Genomic DNA, 23,540 nt, shown 5'->3' with positions numbered 1-23,540 from the left:
TAACACTTCCTCATAGTGATGTCATCATTCTGTTCCCAAAAAGCGACTTTTCCTATTTGCAATTTCCTAATACTGATTTGCAAATTTTGTGACTCCCTATTAGGAAATCGCAAAATAGCGAATGCGACTCTTACCAAATCGCTATTTATGGAAGGTGTACTTTCATCCATTTCCATTAGCAACTTCTAATAGAAATTCCAATTCAATCCCTATCTGCAAATCGCTAAGCGAAACGTACGTACATCTTGCCCTTTCTCTCTTCACCCTTAGGTTTAAATATTTGCTGGTGTTATTCTGTCTCATACACTCGTAAAAAGGGTCTTAGGCAGGATGGCAGCGATATAGCTTTGCTTGAGAGTCGTATGAGCAACCAAAACGATGCTTTTTAGTTTCAAGGTTTACATAAAACAAGGCCGTACTACACATAAATTATTAGCGTGAATAGCATCAAAAATGTAAGTAAGGTAAGGTGTGTAAGTGTACATTTTTCTTGTGGTCTACTTTTCTGCTGTTTAGTTTCATAACTTATATGTTTTATGCATCTCGGCCAGTATGTATCAGCATTATGGCAGAGTAGCCTTTGGTCCTGGGTTGTGATCTCCTGTTTTTGTTGCCGAGCCCTTCCTGCACAGCGAACTAGGTATCACATGAGCATTGCTACTGTTTTATAGGATAAGTGCACTTTCCTCCATTTATGACATGTGAAATGGTAGTTTCCTTGCTCGGTGCATGGTCCATTCTCAGAAGTACAGGAGAGGGCTGTAATATGCTCCGGAAATGCAAACAGAACTGAAACACGCAAGCCGACTGTGAAAGACTGAAATATTAGGAAACACATTATATCAGTCACATACAATAAGGCAACCAATAGATGTCACACTGCCACGGTACATTAACTTAGTGAAGTCATGTTCTATGTAGAACTGGGATAAGCGTGTGCACCGTGCATTCAAGTTCTCTGCATGGCTCTGGAAATGTGCTGTGCCCTACTCTTCCATGTTTACGGGACTGTCCTACATTTTACCTCGAGTGAGCCTGACAATCATGCCAACCCCGTGGGGGTGCATCATGGCACATCTGGTTTTATTTGCAGTCAGGGTAACAACCTGAATGTAACACCTTTCTGCATGCGATTGACTACCACCCTGTCAACCCACCTTATGCAATGATTGACAATGGTGGCAGAGTGATTCTAGTCCAGAGGAAGCTGCATGTGCCCCCTGCGGAGAAACTGCCAGCCGGCGCTCTAGTAAAAGGTCTGTTCTGTCCCCATAAGTGTGATCCTTTGCCTTAATCAAGTTTGAGTCACGGATGCAAAAAATAATTTGAGTATATATGTGGAATATATGGTTTCCAGATTGACTGGTGACCAGCTTTGGACCCAGTTTGTGTGTGATGCACAAAATGGTGATTTCCTTTATGCCAAGGTAGTGATGTTCATTTCAAAGTCTACATGTGCACACTTCCAAGCACCTCCTCTCTGACACCTGTGTAACTGGTGGATGGTGGAGAATACCAGCCAACCCCCTTTGTTCCAATGTAGGTTTCTCCTGCCTGGGTGAAACTTGCCCTTCCACCCGTTTCTCTATAGAGGTCAATACGCAGGGCAGTGGGAGCAGATACAGGTCTCAGTCTGACATAATGCCTTGACCAGTTAGGAATGGTCTGAGGGTGGGCTGTGTGGCAGAAAATTAGCCCAGAACCCTCAAAGGCAGGAGTTCCTTTAGTTGACTCCAAGGACCAACCTTTGTCACCACAGGGGTAAAAGTAATGAACCTCTTCTTGGTTCATTATCATGTTTAAGACGCTGCAAGACCGCCCATCAATGAAAACAAGGTAGACACAGAAGTGGAAGATCTGTGCGGCAGCCATTATGCCTCCACTCTCGGGATAGTCCTGGGAAGGTCTGAGAAGTAGTCTTAATGATGTGGCTTAGGGAGAGATGGATGATTTAATTGCCCAATGCAGACACAGAGGGTCCTTCCATCCCACAATGTAGAGGCTGACTCTGCTGAATGACAGAGGTTGCCCTGAGCGTTAAGCATGAAAACACACACATTTTTCATAGTCAGTGATCAGATTCAATAGTTAGATGACAAATTACTTCTTTCTTAGAAGTTTCAAAATCATGCAGCTTACTCTCAGGCATCCCAAAGTTTTGCCACGTTTAACAAGTCACCCAAAGTTAAATGCAGGTCTGCTTTGTGTCCAATCGCTTGGCTAATCTTCCCCTTTGCACTGTTGCAGAAAAAAAAATCTGACTTGGGGTGCTGCCAAGCGGCATCAGCTCATGAACATTATAGGGGTTCTAAAAAAGTCCTGGTGTTACTGAAGGAGAAAGTACAGTAAACTAACAAAAATCTTCAAGTCGAAAATGTGCTTGTGGGAGGAAAGGAGATAGATGAGATGGTAGACAAATAATTTTTTTGCACTAATGTGGTCAGATGGTGCGTTTTAATCCAATATTCTTAAACATATGTGTAAGAAATCTGCCTTTTCTGGTTGGTGTTCTTTAAGCATTGTTGAATTGCATACTACTAATTGGCATATTTGACTTGCCTAGCCTTCCCTAGTATATGGTACAAAAGTTACCCAGGGCATGGAAGTTAAATGCCACTAGTGGACTGTAGCACCTATAGTGCCACCTACTACAGTGGCAGTACAAACACTGCTTCAGGCCTACCATTGTAGCCTGACTGTAGCACTTCAAAAACTACAAAGCAACCTGCCAAAATAAACTCTATTTACAGGTGAAAACCACCTTTTTAAATATTATTAGTGACTAACATCCAAACGCTATTTTCACTGTAGAAAGGCTGGCTGGCCCATAGAGAAACACTGGGAAGAGATATTGAATACCAATACTGTATCTTAGGAATGAGGCCACCTAGAAACATAATTCAATAACTGTTATAAATGGGGTCTCTAGCTGGCAGTCGGTTTGCACCCTGTCCAATGAGGGACCGTCACTCTAGTCAGGGCAAGGGTGATACCCAGCTCAGATAACTCCTGCTCACCCCCTTGGTAGCTTGACATGAGCAGTCAGGCTTATTTCAGAAGCAATTGCACCTAACACTCAGTAATAAAGTGAGAACACTACAAAAGGACATCACACCAGCTTTAGAAAAATAGCCAATATTTATCTTTATAAAACAAGACCTAAACAAGAAATATCCAACATACAGTTTTAAAAATATGAATTTTGCAAGAATTACTTAAAAATAAATTCCATGAAGTCGATAGCTCCGACTGAGGCTATAACGGCATCGTGAACAACAAATCCAACAGTTCAGGCCGACCATGGGGTCGTGGGTAAGCAACGGTGTCGGGAAGGCCCGCAAACACTACCTTGGAAATCCAGAGCATCGTGATTCTCGCAATAAGATCGGGAGTGCAGCGTTGCGGGCTTTGGCAAGCGTCGACAGGCGTTCCATTTCGGAGGTCGGTACAGTGGTCATCGGACCCTTGAGCAGATCGAACTCTGGGCTGATGACGAAGTCATGAGTGCTGGTGTTGATGGCGTTGGGACTGCCGGGCAAAGCTGGACAATGAGACATGCAATGTCTACAGGTCACGGTGCAGACAGTGGCTCGGTGACGTCATCCTGCAGCATAGGTGAGACCAGGGCTGCATGTAAAGTGGGGCGGGGCGGCGTGCAGTGTCTCCAGGTCAAGATGCAGGTAGGGGGGTTGTCGTTGCTGAAGCGCTGTCGTCTGTAGGCCCATGGCAACGGTACGATGTGGGGTAGGCTCCGTGCGGTGCCCACAGGTCACGGTGTGGACAGGGGCATCTGTTGATGTCACTGTAGTCGTTGGTGCTGGTGTCGGTGGGTGGGGGCTGCTGTGCAGGACAAGATGGTGCTTCATGTACCTCAGTAGCGGTGTCCACAGGCCACGGTGCAGCCAGCGGCGCTGGTGTCAGAGTAGAGAGTCGTCGTCGGTCAGGATACCAAAGCTGTGGTGTGAGCAAGGTTATGCGGTGTGCAGGGCCCACTGGTCACAGTGCAAGCAGCAGCTTGATGATGGCATCAGGTGGCAGCATCAATGAGCCCAGGGTTGCAGTGCAAAGCAGGGCAGTGCGAGATGCTGTGTCGCCAGGTCACGGTGCAGGCAGCGGCATAGTTGACAGCGCCGTGGTGGTTTTAATTTTGTTGCAGCACAAAACACACAGTTCCCAGTACTGTAGGCAGATTAATCTGAAGTCTATGGTGTCCCTGAGACTTCCAACAGGAGGTAAGCTCTACTCCAAGCTCTTGGAGAAACTTCATAAGCAGGGTACTCAGCAAAGTCCAGACTTTGTCCTCTTTAAGGCAGAAGCACCAACTGTAGGCCAACCCAGCAAAGCAAAGGGGCAGTACTCCTCCTCCAGCTCCTCAGCTCTTCTCTGGGGTTTGGGGTCTACTACTTATACTCATTCCTGCCTTTGAAGAAGGCCAAATTCAAAGGAAAGTCTCTGTTGTTCACAAGATCCTGCCTTGCCCAGGCCTGGCTCTAGATGCTCTCCAGGGGGTCGGAAACGGCATCGTGTGAGGACAGGCACAGCCCTTTCAGGTGCAGGTGTCAGCTCCTCCCTCCCCACTCTATCCCAGGAGACTCATCAGGATATGCAGGACACACCTCTGCTCTCTTTGTGTTAGTGTCATGAGGAAATTAATAAACAGCCCAACTGTCAGCCTGACCCGGACGTGGAATCCACAGGCAGGCAGAGGCACAGAATGGTTAAGCAAGAAAATACCCACTTTCTAAAAGTGGCATTTTTAAACAGACAATCTAAAAAACAACCCTACCAAAAGATGTATTTTTAAATTGTAAATTCAGAGACCCCAAACTCCAAATGCCTATCCGCTCCAAAGGTAAACCGCACTTAAAAGATATTTAAAGGCAGTCCCCATGTGTAGGAAAGTGCCACTGTTAGCATGGTTACCCCCCGCCTTTTGCCTAGTGATGATGCCAACTCTGATTGAAAGTGTGCTGGGATCCTGCTACCAAGGCCCCAGCACCAGAGCTCTTTCCTAAAAACGGTATCTTTGTTTCCACAATTGGGACAACCCTGGCACACAGTTAAGTCCCTTGTAAAAGGTACCAAGGGCCATGTGGCCAGGGAAGGTCTCTAAGGGCTGCAGCATGTTCTATGCCACCATAGGGGACCCCTCATCCAGCACATGTACATGGCCTTGCAGCCTGTGTGTACTGGTGGGGAGAAAAAGACAAAGTCGACATGGCACCCCTCTCAGGGTGCCATGCCCCCAAACCACTGCCTGTGCCATAGGTAAGTCACCCCTCTAGCAGGCCTTACAGCCCTAAGACAGGGTGCACAATACCACAGGTGAGGGCATAGCTGCATGAGCAATATGCCCCTACAGTGTCTAAGTCCATTCTTAGACATTGTAAGTGTAGTGTAGGCATATTGAGTATATGGTCTGGGAGTTTGTCATTACGAACTCCACAGTTCCATAAGGGCTCCGCTGAATAACGGGAAGTTTGGTATCAAACTTCTCAGCACAATAAAACCATACTGATGCCAGTGTGGGATTTATTGAAAAATGCACAAAGAGGGCATCTTAGAGATGCCCCCTGTATGTTAGCCAAACTGCCAGTGTAGGACTGACCGGTCTGTGCCAGCCTACCACTTTCAGACAAGTTTCTGACCACATGGGGTGAGTGCCTTTGTGCACTCTGTGGTCAGAAACAAAGCCTGTCCTGGGTGGAGGTACTTCACACCTCCCCCCACAAGAATTGTAACACCTGGCGGTGAGCCTCAAAGGCTCAAGCCTCGGATTATAGTGCCCAAAGCGTACTCCGGCTAGTGGAGCTGCCCGCCCCCCGGACAAAGTCCCACTTTTGGCAGCAAGTTCGGACAGAAAATTAGGAAAAACCAGGAGAAGTGACCACCCTTGCCAGGACCACCCCGAAGGTGTCCAGAGCTGAGGTGACCCCCTCCCTGCAGAATCCTCCATCTTGGTTTCGATGGCAGGGACCAATAGGATTAGGTTTGTCCCCCCCTCCCTAAAGGCAAACCAGCGAGCCCCTTCCACTAGCCAGTCAACTGAACAGCCCACCACAAGTGCTGCAGCTAGTGGACAGGAGGCCCTACCACAGGACCCACAGGCCACCAGTACCCGTCTGCCTGCAGAAGGTGAACCACCCCGCAAACATTCCCTGTGACCCAGACAGATGCCAAAGACACTAGCCAAAACCACTGGCAGGAAATGAGGCCCTCCTGAATGTCCCGCTTGTGTCCCACCCTGTCACCTTGTCCACTTTGAACTGCCTTTGCTCCCCTTCCTATGGCACCTTGGACACTGGGCCTTGGCTACAAACAGACTGGACTAATACCTGGACTTACCTCTACCATCACCCCCCATTCCATTGCACTATTCTGTCTATAACTTTCACTACAATAAACACCCTTGAACACAACTTGAGTGATAGTGCTCAATATAATGCTTTATGTGGTGTAAATGTGCAATTATGGTAGCAGTTACATGACCTGTAGATGTCTGTAGTCATCACATCAGTACATAATTGTCATAACACCAACATCCTCAAAATGAGAAGGCACAGGTGACAGTCATTTGAAATGCAAAGGAAGTGAATGCCATCCTGCTACAGCCGCATTGAAAAGGAATGGTCAGTTCCACTCTCTCACCTGTGTGTCATTGGAAGTACTGACATCTAACTGATGTTCCGTTGGCCACATCCTCTACCTCCTCATCCTCACTGTCCTCGGGTTCCACTGCTGCAACAGGGGCATTTCTAATCTCCTTCTCCTGCAGATAAGGCACATGTCATCTGATGGCCAGGTTGTGCAACATGCAGCATGCTACAACTATCTGGCATACCTTCTCAGGGAGGTAGCGCAGGGATCCACCTGCCAGATCGAGGCATCTGAACCTGGCCTTCAGGAGGCTGAAGGTACGTTCTATGATCCGCCTGATTCGCCCATGTGCATCATTATACCAATTCTCAGCTCCTGTCCTGGCATTCCTCACAGGGGTCAGGAGCCACAATAGGTTTGGGTAGCCAGAGTCACATGCAAGTATTGAGGGACAAACATTAGCCTTACACAATGGTATGGGGGATAACTCCTGAAGGCATACACTGACATACATTGGGTGGGGACTATGGCTCACCTATTAGCCACCCCCTGTGCTTCTGTAGTTGTGCCATCACATACGTGATGCTGCTATTCCTCAGGACGAAGGCGTCATGCACCAACCCAGGATACTTGGCAGTGACATGGGAGAGGTACTCGTTAGCCAGGCACACCGTTTTCACATTGAGTGGGTGGAAACTCTTTCGATTTCAACACCTGTTCATTGTGCCAGGACGGGGGGACAAATCCAATATGTGTTTCATCAATTGCCCCAATAATATTTGGTATATGTCCCATTGCATAGAATCCTGCCTCCACAATTGCCAAATCTTTAACTTGGGTGAAAGCGATGTAGCTGCACATGTTTGACCAAGGCACACAAAACCCTTGCCAGCACCATTGAGAACATTGGCTGTGTCATTCCTGCTGCCAAGCCCACTGTCACTTGGAAAGAACCAATTGTCAGGAAATGGAGCACTGATAGAACTTGCAACAAGAGGGGGGATCACAGTGGGATTAAGGGTAGCTGATATCAGATCAGGCTCCAATTCTGCACACAGCTCTGTGATTGTGGCCCTGTCCAGTCTATAGGTGAGTACTATGTGCCTGTCCTCCAGTGTAGCCAAGTCCACAAGGGGTCTGTACACGGGGTCTTGTCTCCTCCTCCTATTCCTCAGCAGTGGTAGGTATCTAAGGGACACAAGAGTGAGCAGGGAGTCACAAATTGAACAATGGAACCACCACCTCAGTGTACATAGAGCATTTATGTGATGGGACAATGTGAATTGCAATGTATGTGCAATTTACAGCAATAACACAGTTTCTAATTTCTGAATGTTGTTTACCAACATAAAATGGCGGCCGCCTGTCCTGTAAGTATGGACAGATGGACAGGTGGAAGTGAGGTAACTCCGCTAGCATTGTGCGTCATGGCGGAAGGCGGTCCTGCACTGCTGTGCTATTCCTCACTGGCTAAAATGGGGCTCTATGGAGTACAGTGGCCAATGGGGATCACTGGTGGCGGTGACGGTGTACACCGCCGTGGCTGTGACCGGCATTTTCTGTCTAAAACTTCACTTGATTCCTGACTTTCAACAGGACAACACCTCCATTGGGTGTGCTGCTGTGACCTGTGTCTGGATCCTGCCATGGCCCGTGAGACAGGGGAAGGGCCCCTGCCTTCACTTCGGAGGAGCTAGAGCGCTTGGTGGATGGGGTCCTACCCCTGTATGGACAGCTGTTTTGGCCTCCAGACCAACAGGTGAGTACACCATGGGCACGATGCATGTGACAATGTTGTAAGGAGATGTGTGTGCTGGCAGCGTGTCATTTGGGTGGTGGGTATGTCTGGTAGTAGTGTACATGGTGGGCGCTGAGTGATATGTGTGCCAATGGAGATGGAAATTGTGGTCCACATGTGAGACAGGCTGGATTAATGGTGTCCTCCTGTCTGTATTACTTCTGCAAGTCAGCGCCCATCAGAAGAAGGGATTGTGGTGTGCCATCGCCAAGGATGTGTGGACCCTGGGGGTCTATACCAGGCAGATTACCCACTGTAGGAAAAGGTGGGAGGACCTGAGACGCCGGGCCTGGAAGACCACGGAGGCCCAGCTGGGCATGGCCTCCCAACGAGGGCGGTGTGCCTGTCGGAACCTGACCCCCCTGATGGCCCACATACTGGCAGTGACCTACCGAGAGCTGGATGGGTGCTTGAGGGCAGCACAGCAGCCACAAGGGGGTGAGTACAGTGAGCGTGACAACAATTATTGTTGGGTGGCATGGGATCCTGATGGTGGGTTTCAGTTAGTGGGTGCCCCTTGATGCAAGCTCAGCCATTGCTGCGTGATCCAGCTCAAAGTAAATGGGTGTATAGCAAAATCTAGTAACCTAGATAGGTTGCATTCCATGTCAGACAGGGCTTAGTGGGTCCCAGGAGGGGTGCCGTTGGCGGTGGTTGGCTCTCATCTTGCTGTGACATCTAGCCAATGGAATGCCAGTGTGATGCACAGTGCACAGTGCACAATCATGATCCCTGTGTGTGATGGTAATGTGTATGCCAACTGTGGTGTTGGTGCTGTAATTGACCCAGTGCTACCCTTTTCTGTTCCCCCCCCCCTTTTTCCTTCTGTCATTCTGTCCATGTGTGTATTAGCATAATCTGGTGGAGGAGCAGGGGCACCAGCTACTGAGAGAGTTGCATCCTACAGGACCCAATAGGCAGAGTCAGCCGAGGGGACCAGTGGGACAGAGGGCGAGGGGAGCAGCACGGCGGAGACAGGAGGTGACAACACTCACTCTGATTCCTCCTCTGATAGAAGCTCCCTGGTGGTGGTGGACACCTCTGGAACCACCCCAACTACAGGTACAGCCATCAACCCCCTGTACCCGCACCGCCCTCCCAGTAGCCCCCCACCAAGTTGCCAGTGCCCACTCATCCAGGAGGGTGGGCATCTGCTTTGCCCCAGGCACCTCAGGCCCTGCCCCAGTGAGCCCTGCTGCCCTCAGTGAGGAGGCTATTTACCTCCTGAGATCCATTTCTGTAGGGCACTCTACCATTGTGAATGCCATCCAGGGGCTGGCATCCCAGATGCAGCAATGCAGTGCATACCTGGAGGTCATCCACGGTGGGTTGGCAGCCCTACAGAGATTGTTTTAGGCTCTGGTCTCCTCTCTGGTGGCAGCCAGTGTACCTGTTTCTACCATCCACCCTACAGCTACTACTTCCCAGTCTCCTTAAAGCCAACCCGTCCCAGGCACAGATACAGACAAACATGCACACAAAACATCACAGAAGAGTAGCACAGTCAAACACAGGCAGCACACTTCAGGTCAAAAGCACTCACACAAGGGACACAAACGCACGCACTCAGACACCCAACAGGCATCCACCTCACACACGCACACTGTCCATGCAACTGCACCCAAGTCCAGCAGATGTACACTTCCGAAAACCACTCCCTCAACCTCCACTTCCATCCGTCCTTCCACCTCCCACCGCAACGCTCCTAAGAAGCTTTTCCTTGCACGTCTTGACCTCCTCCCTGCCCCTCCACCCCACCAGTATGACAAGGGTTCCAACGACCCAGTACAGAACCTCAGCCAAACAATCTGCCACTGCTCCCATCAAATCATCAGCTACTGGCACAAAGGGGTCCCAGAGTGTGCCACCTGCCACTCCTACTGAGAGCACACCTCCTGCTCAGAAAGGAAGGACTAGGGTGGTGAAAAGCAAGGGACAGGAGACGGAGACAGTGGAGGCAACTCCTAGTCCTGGAGGCAAGCACACAAGTGACATCTCAAAGGCCAAGGGGACCCGTCACAAGAGGGGACACATGGATCCCTTTCCACCACCAAAGATTGCCAAAAATCCTCCTCACCAGCAAAGAAAGGGAAGGTTCCCATTCAACCACCAATGAAAGAGAAGGTTCCCACTCAACCACCAATGAAATGCAAGAGGCCCACTCCGCCAGCAGAGGACATGAGCCCTCACCTCCACCACAGACACAGCAGCCCTCACCCCCAGCTGAGACACAGGAACCCTCACCTCCAACACAGGTACAGCAGCCCTCACCTCCAGCTGAGGCACAGCTGTCCCCACCTCCAGCTAAGGCACAGGAGCCCTCACCTCCAGCACAGATACAGCAGCCCTCACCTCCAGCTGAGGCACAGGAGCCCTCACCTCCTACACGGGCATCGCAGCCCTCCCTCCAGCTGAGGCACAGGAGCCCAAACCTCCAGGTGAGGCACAGGAGCCCTCACCTGCAGCACAGGGACATCAGCCCTCACCTCCAGCTGAGGCACAGGAGCCCTTACCTCCAGCACAGGAACAGCAGCCCTCACCTCCAGCTGAGGCACAGCAGCCCTCACCTCCAGCTGAGGCACAGCTGCCCCCACCTCCAGCTAAGGCACAGGAGCCCTCACCTCTAGCATAGGCACAGCAGCCCTAACCTCTGGCTGAGGCACAGGAGCCCTCACCTCCAGCACAGGCACAGCAGCCCTCACCTCCAGCTGAGGCACAGAAGCCCTCACCTCCAGCACAGGCACAGCAGCCCTCACCTCCAGCTGAGGCACAGAAGCCCTCACCTCCAGCACAGGCACAGCAGCCCTCACCTCCAGCACAGGCACAGCAGCACTCACGTCCAGCAGAAGGCATTTGGGCCACCCACAAGGGACTGTTGTAAAAGGAGCCCCCTCCAGAACCAGTGGGCAAGTTCCCCACTTCAGAGACAGTGGCCTTGCACTCACCACCAAGGACAGATGGGCATGGAGCCCCCTCCAGAACCAGTGGGCAAGTTCCCCACTTCAGAGACTGTGGCCTTGCACTCCCCACCAAGGACAGATGGGCATGGAGGCCCCTCCAGAACCAGTGGGCATGTTCCCCACTTCATAGACTGTGGCCTTGCACTCCCCACCAAAGACAGATGGGCATGGAACCTCCACTTCAGCTGAGGTACCCCTATACTTCCCCCTTACTCCCCTGAGGTGCCTGCCTATTTCCAATATGATGCCCTTGAACAGTGGATTCAGAAGTGTGTCAGGAGTCAAGTTAGGCCTTGGACTGTGCCATGTGGCCATGTGGCCCTTTTGTACTTTGTACTGGCCATTGGCCTATTCTGGACATAGTCACCTGCATTTATATTTGAATGGACAATATGGTGGTGGTTGGCATCAAATTACAGTGTTTGATGATAATCATTGTGGTCCTTGCTTCATTTTAACGTGTCCTGTGACATTGGTTTAACTCTGCAGCTGGTTTTGTGTATGGTGTGTGTGTGAATGGTGTGTGTCGTTCGTGTGTGTGTCACTCTCCTTTTCCTCCCTCCCTCCCTTGTGTGCTAGATGGCTGTACTCTGCATCATCGTCTTAGTCGGTGTTGGTGTTCCAGGAGGGCCATAGTGTAGATTAGCATCAGGAAGACTTGAAGTTCCGGTTCCATGGCGGCAGCAGAGAGTTCTGTGTACTTGTTGGTGAGCCTTTCGTTTTCTGTGTTCTTTTTCCGCCAGGCTTTTGATGTCGTTGGTACCGCCCCAGAAATCCTGGCGGTTTGCTGTGTCATAATGTGGTGGGAGGCACCTTGTCTTCAGCCTGGCTGTTGGTGGCTACTGCTGTGGTCAGTGGTGTTAACGCCCTGGCGGTTGGCGTGGCACGTTGGCTGTCTATGGGAGGGATCACCTGCCATGGTCATAATTTGGCAGTAATTACTGCCAGCCTGTTGGTGGTACTACCGCCACTTTAACAGTCACCGCCAATGTCATGATGACCACAAAGATCTCATTTTGATATAGTATATACAGAGCCATCTTCCTACACCATGCGAACCTATGAGAGTGATAGGCAGCCCTCACCTCCAGCTGAGGCACAGGAGCCCTCACCTCCAGCACAGGCACAGCAGCGCTCACCTCCAGCAGAGGGCATGTAGGCCACCCACCAGGGATTGTTGTGCAAGGAGCCACCTCCAGAACCAGTGAGCAAGTTCCCCACTTCAGAGACAGTGGTCTGGCACTCCCCACCAAAGACAGATGTGCATGGAGCCCCCTCCAGAACCAGAGGGCAAGTTTCCCACCTCAGAGACTGTGGCCTTGCACTCCCCACCAACAGTGAACACCACATTTGGCAGTATTTCACTATCAGGACATGTAAAACACACCAGTATATGTCCTACCTCTTAAATGCAATGAACCTTGCCTACCTTAGGGGTTACTTACATGTAGTAAAAGGTAAGATTTGGGCCTGGCAACATGGAATTGGCAGTTTAAAACTACACAAAGACACTGCAGTGGCAGGACTGAGACAGGTTGGTGGCACAATCAGTGCTGCAGGCCTACTAGTAGCATTTGATTTACAGGCCCTGGGCATATATAGTGCACTTTACTGGGGACTTACTAGTAAATCAAATATACGAATCTTGTATAAACCAATAACCAATTCAATTTGCATAGGGAGAACTTGCGCTGTAGCACTGAACTGCAGTGGTAAAGTGCGCAGAGACAATAAACCAGCAAAACAGATCTGAAAACAATAGGAGGAACAAAGCAAAACGTTTGGCGACAAACCTGCAAAAAGAGCAATTTCGAAAAAAACAACCTTTTTAAATATATATTACAATTACAATTCAATGGTGAAATCAGATTGTTAATAAATGTTCAGTCAAAATAACATTTAGCAAGTTGCCTTTTCCTGCCTGATGTTCCTGGAAGTTCCTGGAAGCTAATGTGCATTGGCTCACCAGCTTCTCCCAGACAGTGACTCCCTTGAATAGGTGTGATATGCCCCCTTCCCCCTGAGCAAATATGCTTACCTGAATGGGCAGAGATAACTCCTCTGAAATTCACAGAATATGCAGGGTGTTGACTGTTGGCATCCTTTTTTACTTTACAGGGTCAAATCCTGCTTGTCAGGTCTGTTGAGCAACATTCAACACTTGGAACACATTTGAAAGGCGGAGAACAGGGTGCCAAGACTGTACTTTTGTATCCACTGTTTGGTTGATGGAGGACCCTGCTTTTGTCCTACCATTCTCCTGTCTGGAAAATGCCCCCAAGAGTATATGGTTAACCCTGTTAGCTTTTTACTCCATTGGTTAGGGCATGGCTAGAAACCATCACACTTCACTAGCTGGTTCCATGCATAATTGTTGCACCTCCAGTCACTCATACACAACACTTTCTCGATCTGTGGAAGATCAGAAGAGGGCTGGACCTGCAGTTTGTGACCTAAATAGGGGCCTTGAAGGATTAGACCTGCTCCCTCTTGCACCAGGAAAAAAGTGCACTCCAAAGGTCAGTTGGCTGACCTCCTCTGTGCCTAGAAGTAGACAACAATATGTGGTTTCTTTCTGACAAATGCCTGTACCAGTGGACACAAAGTCTTTGTAATCAGATTGTACCAGTGTGCATATTTCTGAAATGGAATCTTATTATCACAAACCCAAAAAGTAAATTCCACAAAACAGGGAGGTAATTAGGTCAGTGAGAAATCTGTGGTTAGACAGAGTTTCTACCAGGAAGAGCACTGCCGAAGGTAAGTAACTAGTTCTTCGGATGGATGCTTCTAACTGCAGATTCCACGCCTTGTGAATAGATAAGAAAGCAGAAACCAATGCCCCCTCACACCCTGTGGTGGTAGGTCTGTAGAATGACTCAGGCCATAACATTCTGTAGGATAGAATGGGTGAAATTCCCTTCCCGGCCAACCTAATTATCCAGTTAGCAGTTCTCTGTGAACTGACACCCACGGAGCGACCCGGCTAATGCCCAAGACTAGCAGTTTATGCGCCACCGCTCTAGTAAGTCTTTGCTCTGGGGGCTGTTTCTTGGCCAATACATACCAAGTTTGAATGCACGAAACAATCCATCTAGAGATTATTCATTTATGCACAGCTCTTTCCTTCAGTACCCCACAGACACCTACAAAAAAATTATCATCTACCCGATGTTCCCTGGCACAATTGATGCAAAAGCTCTCTTTGGGTCTAGTCCATGTCTCACCTACGTGGACTTTCTTCCATCTTGGTTGAATTAGGTGGGATGATAGACTGGCCTATGTGGAAACACAAGCCAACATTCGTTAGGAATGCAGCTTTTGCACATGGAACTAGTTTCTCTGGGTAGAAGTTGCTGCATGGTTTCTGTATAGATATCGCTGTGAATTTACTTATGTGACAAGCTGACGTTATCGCTATGAAGAACGCAGTCTGCAGCTGTGCACTGGCTCAAATGCAGTGCACATGAGGAAGGTAAGAACCAGATTGAGGTCACACTTGGGCATCAAAATCTGTGTTTGAAGGAAAATATGGGTCAGCCCTTTGAGTGAACACATCACAATAGGTAGGTTATCCAAAGAGATCAGGCAAATGTAACGACTGAAAAAGTCAACAGAAATTTTCAACGGTTGCCCCAGCAAGGCTTTCCTGGGGTACAGTAAGCAAAAAAGCCTGTAAAGGTTTGATATATTTGGGAGGAACACCGTGAAACAAACCCATTTGACAGTCCCAAATAGATTGTTTTAGTCGAAGAATGCCTGGCTGCCCATATGCCTGTCTACTTCGTAAGGGACATCAAAAGCCTTCAACTCTCACCACTCAATCTTCAAACATGGAGGTGTAAGTTGTGCTGGCCCCTGTAATGTGTGAGTTGTTCAGGACCCTGTCCTGCTGCTGTGGCAGAAGATCCTCCCTAGGAGGTAGCTGGATTAGAGAACAATAGATCTTGGCCATAAGTTCTGGATACTGCACTCAATTGGCCAAATGTGGTGCCAATAGGAAGGCTTGAGCCTAATCATTCCTGATCTTCTTAAGAAGTTTAGGTAGGAGAGTTAGAAGCAGGAAGGCGTACAGGAATCCCAAACTCCAATCCAAGTGAAAAGAGTGAGAACAACCTTAGGAACACCAATGTAGAAAAGCTTGGACACTATACATTCTGTGCGGTGGCAGGAAGATTGAGTCAGGGTTCTCCCCATTGCTGGAAGACACCCTGTGACAACTCTGTTTGCAGCTACCATTCATGACCTGTTAGACAACATCATCTAATTTTTGTCTGCCCTGGCATTTAAAGATCCTGCCAGGTGTTCAAAAACCAGGGAGATACCCTGACTATTCATCCAGTTCCAAATGCACAGGGGCCTCTTGGGACAAGACCCATGACCCTATCCACCCTGTTTGTGACATTATCACCTGGCTGTAGTGTTTTTGTGAGAACCTGTACCCATCTCCCTTGATGGAAGTGAGGAATGCTTTCCCTGCCAGAATCGCTGGCATCCCCAGCAAGTTGATTTGTAGGTGTGTTTCCGCAGGAGACCAGAATCCTCTGATCTCATATATCCCAGGTGACTTCCCCAAACTAGCAACAATGCATCTTTCATGAGCATTTGGTCTGGGTTGGGGTAGGGAGAGTGATCTGCCACTGTCCAATTGAGGCCCAGCAGCCAGCACTGCAGGTATTTTGCAGTCCCCTCCGACAACTGGATGGATTCTGAAAGAATCCCCTGATGCTGAGTTCACTGAGACTTCAGATCTAGTTCCCATATGTGTCACTTGGCGTGATGCCAGAAGACAAAAGGCCAAGAAGCCTCAGAGTCACTCTCACTGAGACCCAGGTCAAAGGTTGAAACATTGGAGTCGTAGCCCAAATGTCCTGGATTTTTTGAGTCAGCAAGACGGCTTGCTAGAGCATCATGTCTAGGCTGTCTCCAATGAGGGACAGTCTCTGTGAAGGAATCATGTTTGACTTTGGCACATTGATGAAAAATCCCAGCAATGTCAACAGGATGGCTTTTGTCTGGAGGTGACCCACATTTGTCTAAGGCCAGCTCTCCTTCAACAGCCAGTCATTGACATATAGGAAGACTGGAATTTCCATCGTATGTAGGTGGGTAGCAACTACCACCATCACTTTAATGAACACCTGTGGTGCCCAGGAGCAATGAAAAATGAAAGTGTTAGTGTCTGACCTGAAATCACAGGTAATGACTCTGAGGCTTTAGGGCAGAGATATAGAAATAAATATCCAGCAGATCCAACACCACCATCCGGTCTCATGGATCCACTGCAGATAGAACTTGGGCTAGGGTGAGAATTTTGCGCTTGTTGTTCTTGAGGAAAACTTCAGAGGGTGAATGTTGAGAATAGGATGGAGTCCTCCATCCTTCAGGACCAAGAAGTGATGGGAATAACAATCAGACACAACCTCTCATGCTGGAACCCTCTCTTGAACATTTTCCAAGAGAACCTGAAATTTCTATCACTGAACGGATGGGTAGTCTTCTGAGGGGTATTGCAGTGTATGAGTCATATTTGGAGGAGTGGAGAGGAAGGGGAGGGTGTATTTATTTTGTACTCGTTGGAGCATTCATCTATTTGGAAGTAAAAGCTGAAGTGAACTCCTACCAGGAAATCGTGTGGCGCAAAAGGCAACAAATGCAACTTTAAGGCAACTGCAAAGGGTGAGGGCAGGGGTTTGGATAGTGTGTTGCCCCTGAGGGCCTGGACACTGGCAGCCAGATCTCCGGCCTTTGCCTCAAATTATTTGGGACACCTGTTGTTGCTGGGAAAGTATGAAGCACTCTGTGTTGGGGTTTAAATTGTTGTGAAAGTTAACATACAAGTGGTGCAAGCCCAAGAGAGTGAGCTGTTGCTTTTCACTCCTTGAAGAGTTCCAGGGCATAGTCCACTTGTCTCCGAAGATGCATATACCATCAAATAGCATATCCATCAGGGATTGTTGGCGGTCACTAGAAAATTCTGTCAAACTGATCCAAATATGGTGCTGAAGCACCACACTTGTTCCGACTGCCACACCCAAGAAATCAGTAGTGTCCAGGCCCGGGTGAATTACTTACTTCCCAGCATCATGTCCACCCTGAATGACACACTGGAGGTTGGCCCTGAGATCTTCTGGGATTTCTGCCAACATCTCCACACCATGTCCCACAGCGCATGCAAGCATTTCTCAGGATGCTCGAGTTCAGTGAACGAAGGACGAGGCTAGTGGAGGAGAACATGTGTTTCACCAATGTTTTCATGAATTTTGCCAGTATCCAGTGGGGTGATCAGAAATGCTTTTGTGTTCAGCCTGCTCATAGATGCTCGAACTACCAGGCTTTCTGGTGTTGGGAGTCGGAGGAGAGAGGCAGGATCTTCTGTAGCAGGTCTGTGTCACCTCACCTCAGGCAAGAGTCTGGTTTTAACTAGTGCTGAGCAGTTTGTCAGTCAAAGCTTCATTAAATGGCGGGAGAGACTCCTGTGTTGTCTGTCCTGGCTGTAGGACCCCTGTAAGGACATTGGTTTTGAACTCAGAAGTGGGAAATTAAGTCAAAGACCTCTGCTGCCCGCCTAATAACATTTACAAAGAATGCAGACTCTTCAGTGGCTGTAGCTGGAGTAAGGGATTGAAGGCCGGTGTCAGATGAGGTATTGAGCCCGCTGGCAATTTTAGGACCAGGAAGAGGTTTTCGTCATCATAAACATGACTCTCATCACCATTGGGCTCAGGCAGGTCATACTGGGGAAAAAGAGTTTCTGAAGTTATTTCCAAGTCTGAAAGGATTATCGACTCTGGTTTTTGAGGCCATGTGATGACATATGGCATTCTGGCATCTGTTTTCGTGCCCTAACCTGACTGGAGGACCACATGGACCTTTAGGGGCCCTAGGTGCTCCACAGACATCTGATAGAGTTCAGGAAAGCCCCAATATGGCATCCCTGAATTTCTTGATCTGTTTCGGCATTGCAGATGGACCCAGAAATGGGGGTTGCATTGTAACGAGGACTGGAACCGGTTACGAACACAGAGACTGAGTTTGCTGCCTAAAGGTACTTGGGGCACTGCACAACTTAATTTGGTAGAAGTGATGGGACGAAGAGGAGCTGTGCTTGGGCTTCCTATGCTTCTAACTTACCTAATGGCTTACAGCATGAAGAGGATTGGGCGTGAGATTGGCCTTGGGAATGAGAATGCATCAGTGTCATAAAATTTGAACTGGATTGGGCCTTCCTAACTTTTCATTGGTGTTGTGCACATATAATTTGACTTTGAGATCCTGGGCGGCCTTTTGATTCATCTTCGTTCACTTATCACACATTATTGAATCTTTTTAGTATTGTGTCCCTTGTACACTAGAAAAATGCGTGAGAAACAAGTCTTTCAGGAATAATGAATTTGAGGAAACTAGCTCCAAATCCAGAAGGAACAGAAAGGAAGGAACTGATGTTAGCATGTGAAGGAGGTCGGCTATGTAGGGGCCCCTACGTAACATCCGAGGCAGACAGATCTGACACTGAGCAGCACAATGCCACATAATGATGTGTGAGGAAATTGCCAAAGACGATTCTCCAGATTCAGTCTGGCTCCTGGAGCTGTTCAGATGGTGAGAAATCTGTGGTTTAAAATATCCTTCAGAAGGTTTATTTTGATAAAACAAAGTTTACAGAAGTCAGGCTACAAAGTGTAGGCTTAACGTCATGTTTACCTTGCACTGCAGTGGATAATGCAATAGGTGCTGCAGTCGACTGGTGGCACTTAACTTACACTCCCTGAGTGCACTTTCCGCACCATATACCAGGGACTTATAGATAAGTTAAATGTGTCATTAAGGACTTAGCCAATTCAACCATGTTTAAAGGAAAGCACAGGCAATTCACCACTGCTTAGCGGGGATACAGTGCACAGAGTTATAAATCAAGCAAAAACATAGGGTCTGACAAAATGCAAAAATAATCTGCTGTGACCCCACAGAAAAGGTGGATTTCCTACACAGGCCGCCCACAAGCAATTGCTAGGGCAGACTAATCAATCTCTTGGTGGATTTCCCTGCTCGGGCAAGAGAACGTGGAAGCTTCACTGCTTTTGCAGTAGCAACTGTCTGTTCAATGCACCTCTAAACCTACACTCCCCTGTCACCATATTCCCTAGACACTAACACTGTCCATGAGGACACCTCCTCTTTATCTGCAGACCTCACTTTTGAGGCACCTACCCTAGCTAGCTCACAGATGAATCGTAGTAGGAGGACAGTACCCCATGACCAACAAGGTTATGTCTCCCAATCTGCCCCAAGGTCAAACTTCTGTCCTCGACTCAGGGCACACTCTGCCCAAAAGGCTAACAACAAAGAGAAGCCACTAACAGCAGCATCAAGAACCAGGTCCCTTGCCTTCACCTGCCAGGTGGAGGCTCCAACCTAAGGCCTTGGGTAGGCCTCACTTCCCGCTGTGTTGTTTGCATGAGTCCCCCACTTTCTCCTGAGGTCTATTTGACCTCTTAGGTTTCCCCGAATAGGAGGGCTACAACTTGAGGTTGCAGATACCCTCCCGCCACTCTTATTTCCAGCATCTTAGAGGCAACACCCTAAAACTGTCTCCTTAGCTCAAAGTCTTTACCCAGAGACTGAACATGTGGCTGGTAGTCGAGGTTTTCCTGGGCAAACACACAGCCGCCCTCAAGGGTTACACACAGCGGCAATGTCATGTATGGGTCTGCCTGCACGCCTCCTGTCCCCTGTCTCTGAGATAGCGCAGGCAGCACCTTCAGGTCAGAAGTGGCCTTACAGAGACTGTTTTGGGGTGCTCTCCTCTCAGAGCAGGTATCCCCTGCCCCTCTGGTCCTCCCACTGTGGATGGCATCCACCTCTTACTCTTCATTTGGCCCTCCATTTAGGGACAGTACCGCTAGGAATCACTGATTTTGGGAACCCCTGGCAGACAGCCCTCCCTGCGCCTTTCCTGCCAGTAGATCATTGCCAAGGAAGGGTCATCTGGGGACTTACAATGATCCCCCTATGGGCAAATACCCCTGCATAGGCTAAGAATGCTATGGCCATACAAGGGACATACTCCTGCCCTTGTGCTGAGTTACTCTAAAGACCTGTACTGGCAGATATTGTTCTGGGGAAACCAACCTTGCTACTTCTATGGTCTGGCTGGCACAGACATCGCGCAGATCCGTATAGGTGCTGAAAAGGCAGCTTTACTCCACATCCCGTGGCTGGTTTATTTCTGTGAGGCATAGAAAGCTATTTATTGATGAAATACATTTAAAGTAAAAAACAATTTTCATCTTCTCTGTAGACTTGGAATACTCGTGACCTGGCAATGGCATGGACAAGGTATAGGCAAGGTTCAGTTTAGTGCTCCTGTAATGAGAGAGTAGACCCGAACACTCCCACTTTATCTTTCCTGATAATATGGGAAAATGCGAAAATCAAAGCTCTCATTCTTCGAGCGAGGATTGAAGTGAATCAATCCTTCGAGGGTGTGCTGCCTTTAAATGTGATTTAGGCTTAATCATTCATTTAGAAGTACTGCATCATCCTCTAGGTGACAGCTTGGCTGAGTCCTTCCCTTGGGGATGCTGTACCTTTCTCTAGATGAGGGATGGGATTAATCTCACCTTTGAGGATGTTGTAGCCTCCTCCAGGTGAGGGCTAGAGCTAATTCCTCATGCAGGGGCTCTTGTATCCTCCTACATGTGATGGGAGGATTATATCCTCCCTTTGGGGAGTTGAACGCTGTAGGAGAGGGATGACTGAATCTCTTAGCTTGGTCATCTATACCCTTCACTAGGTTAGGACTGGGAGAGATCTTTGCTTTGGGAGACGTGATATGTCCTGCAGCCCCCTCGGCACTAGACTCCTCCCTGCAGTTGCCCCTGGTGTAGTAGGGACGAGTGGAGTTGCCGATTTGTGACATTTAAAGGGAGGAGGAGAGCACCCCCTCAGCACCATTACCCCCTCTGAAATCTTGCACGGGTGGCCGAATTCGCCCCTGACAGGTGCAGTCCGAGTGTGGGGTATTATTGATTACTGGCTCTTTCCTCGAGTGTTACTGTTGACGTCTTCAACAGCAAGCGGCTGACGGAAGGGTATTTACAGGGATCTTTTCTGTTCTTTCTGGAGCTAATGGCCTGGAACAAAGCGGCTTTTTCGAAAACCACATTTCACCCCCGCCCTAAACGGAGCAGGCCGCTCTTGCTTGGATGCATTAATCCCAGGCAAACAGGATCACATTTCAAACACCTTCCTTAATCTTCCCTCTCTCCCTCCTGCGTTGAGTATTTAAGTCCGCGCGCCGGCGTTACTCTTACTAGTGGACTCTGCAGTGAGGGAAGAACTCAAAGAAAACTCGAAGATGAGCATCTCCGGTGTCCTCTTGTTTCTGCCCCTGTTGGGACTCTGTTCAGGTATGATGGACACCGGTTTTATGTATACCTTTATTTGTTGTCTTATACAGTGCCAACTCCAACCGATCGGGTTTCAGAGCGCTGAACTGTGCGAAAGAACAAGGCATACACGTTGATCAATTTTGATTGCAATGCGCTGGCATAACACAGATTTTAAAATTGTGCCAAAGAGGTCTTAATAGTTGTAAAGGTAAGTAAAATTGCAGAGCACACCATATAAACAGAAGGTTGGTGAGAGATTCAGGTCATCCTCGCAGAAAGCACAATGACAACAGCACAACGGCCTTAAAGTAGAAAAGAGACTAGAAAACGCTCTCAAAAACAGAAAAGTCATGTTCATGCGGCACAGTGTGGAGAAAGGGTCATTGTGAGAATAGTGAGCCTTGAACCTCGGAATGACGTGTGGGGGTGGGTTCCTCAGGGACGATACATATTATTGAATAAGGAGGCATTAAACCGAGAGCACAGTGAGGGGGAAGGCGTACAGGTGTACTGCGCCGCAGAGACAGCAGAATCTAACTGGGAGCAGGCATAGACCAGACAGCGAGAACAATAAACACAAGGCAGGTATAAGCAGGGGTCTGCTATAAAGTACAGCGCCTCCTACCGCAGAGTCTGAGGAAGGGTCGGACTGTGCAACGGGAGCAAGAAACACAATGACTTACAACGAGACCCTCACTCACCATCAATTGATGGTGCACACAAGAAACATAGGGAGTTGACTCTAAGGCTTAGATAATGTAATACAGTCTTAGAGTGCCAGCCAGAGTCTAATGTGAAAGGGACCCCGCATTTCTTCATGATTCACCCGAATATTACAGCATCTTCCACACGAGTGGCCTCTGATCTTTTGTAAACCCATAGGAATGTTTTCTAATCTAGCTAGAAAGTGTTCTGTAGTATTTACATCTGTTACTATTAGGCATTGTACACGAAACAGTGCATGTTTTGGTTTTGTGTACATTTTGAACATGAGTGTAGATGCTTCCCATACTTTGTTCCTATTTCGCATCTTTTTTCACTGCCTGCTATGTGACCATCCTGCAAAAGGTATCCTCGGTTTCCCTCTCCTCTCAGTTCTCCTGAGGGCCACCTTCCCCAGATCCGCCTGTGTGCCTAAGCTCTTCTAAAGTTTGTCTCACTGACATTGTGCTAGTTTCTGGCTTAAGCCACTCTGGTGACTATCTCGCTAAGAGCAGCACATCTACCTCCCTGAGGGAACCTTTTCTGTCTTTATCTAGCAAGTCCAACATATACATTTCTCCCAAGCACTTCTATGTTTGCCTTTGTGTCTTTTTCAACTAAGCACTTCATTGGCCTATTTATCTCTTGGCACTTCTGTATCCCCCCCCCCCTCCTAGAATGTCCACCAACCCATATCTCCCTCATTTGTATCTTCCCTTAGCTAATGTTGTGTCCCCTCAAAGCACTATTGGGTGTGGCTCTGTCTTATACCCCCTCCATGTGTCCATTCCCCAAGCCTTCTTGCCTTTTTGTCTTTTCTCAGCACTTCCATCCCTCGCCATCCCAATAGACTCTTGCGTTGCTCGCTATCACATTCCTGTATACCGGCCTCCTTAGCTCCAAGAAGGTGCATCTCCTCATAGCCTTCCCATGTACACACCCAGCTTGTAATCTCTGCCAGATCCTCCAATGTGTGTTGCCCCTGACACGTTATGAGTATGTAACCCCTTAACCTCCTGTGTGTGTTTTCCAGACCTCAAGCCTCACTCACCATGAGGAAGCCTTACACATGTAGGGGGGTCTGGTAGC

At 48.6% G+C, this 23,540-nt stretch overlaps 1 protein-coding gene across 1 annotated transcript in view; it reads left to right on the top strand.

Annotated features, from left to right (window-relative positions):
• The first annotated feature begins 21,613 nt into the window (after positions 1-21,613).
• Positions 21,614-23,540, top strand: part of LOC138300117 (fish-egg lectin-like) — a 51,102-nt gene continuing 49,175 nt past the window's right edge. The window contains exon 1 of the mRNA XM_069239035.1: positions 21,614-21,767. Coding sequence (XP_069095136.1) covers positions 21,716-21,767 — 52 coding nt within the window. The 5' untranslated portion in view covers positions 21,614-21,715. The remainder of the gene's footprint in view (positions 21,768-23,540) is intronic.

The sequence above is a fragment of the Pleurodeles waltl genome, chromosome 6 (genome assembly GCF_031143425.1).
Source record: "Pleurodeles waltl isolate 20211129_DDA chromosome 6, aPleWal1.hap1.20221129, whole genome shotgun sequence".
Classification (NCBI taxonomy): domain Eukaryota; kingdom Metazoa; phylum Chordata; class Amphibia; order Caudata; family Salamandridae; genus Pleurodeles; species Pleurodeles waltl.
The sequence above is the reverse complement of the archived record's forward strand: the minus strand, read 5'-3'. Positions and strand labels throughout refer to the sequence as shown.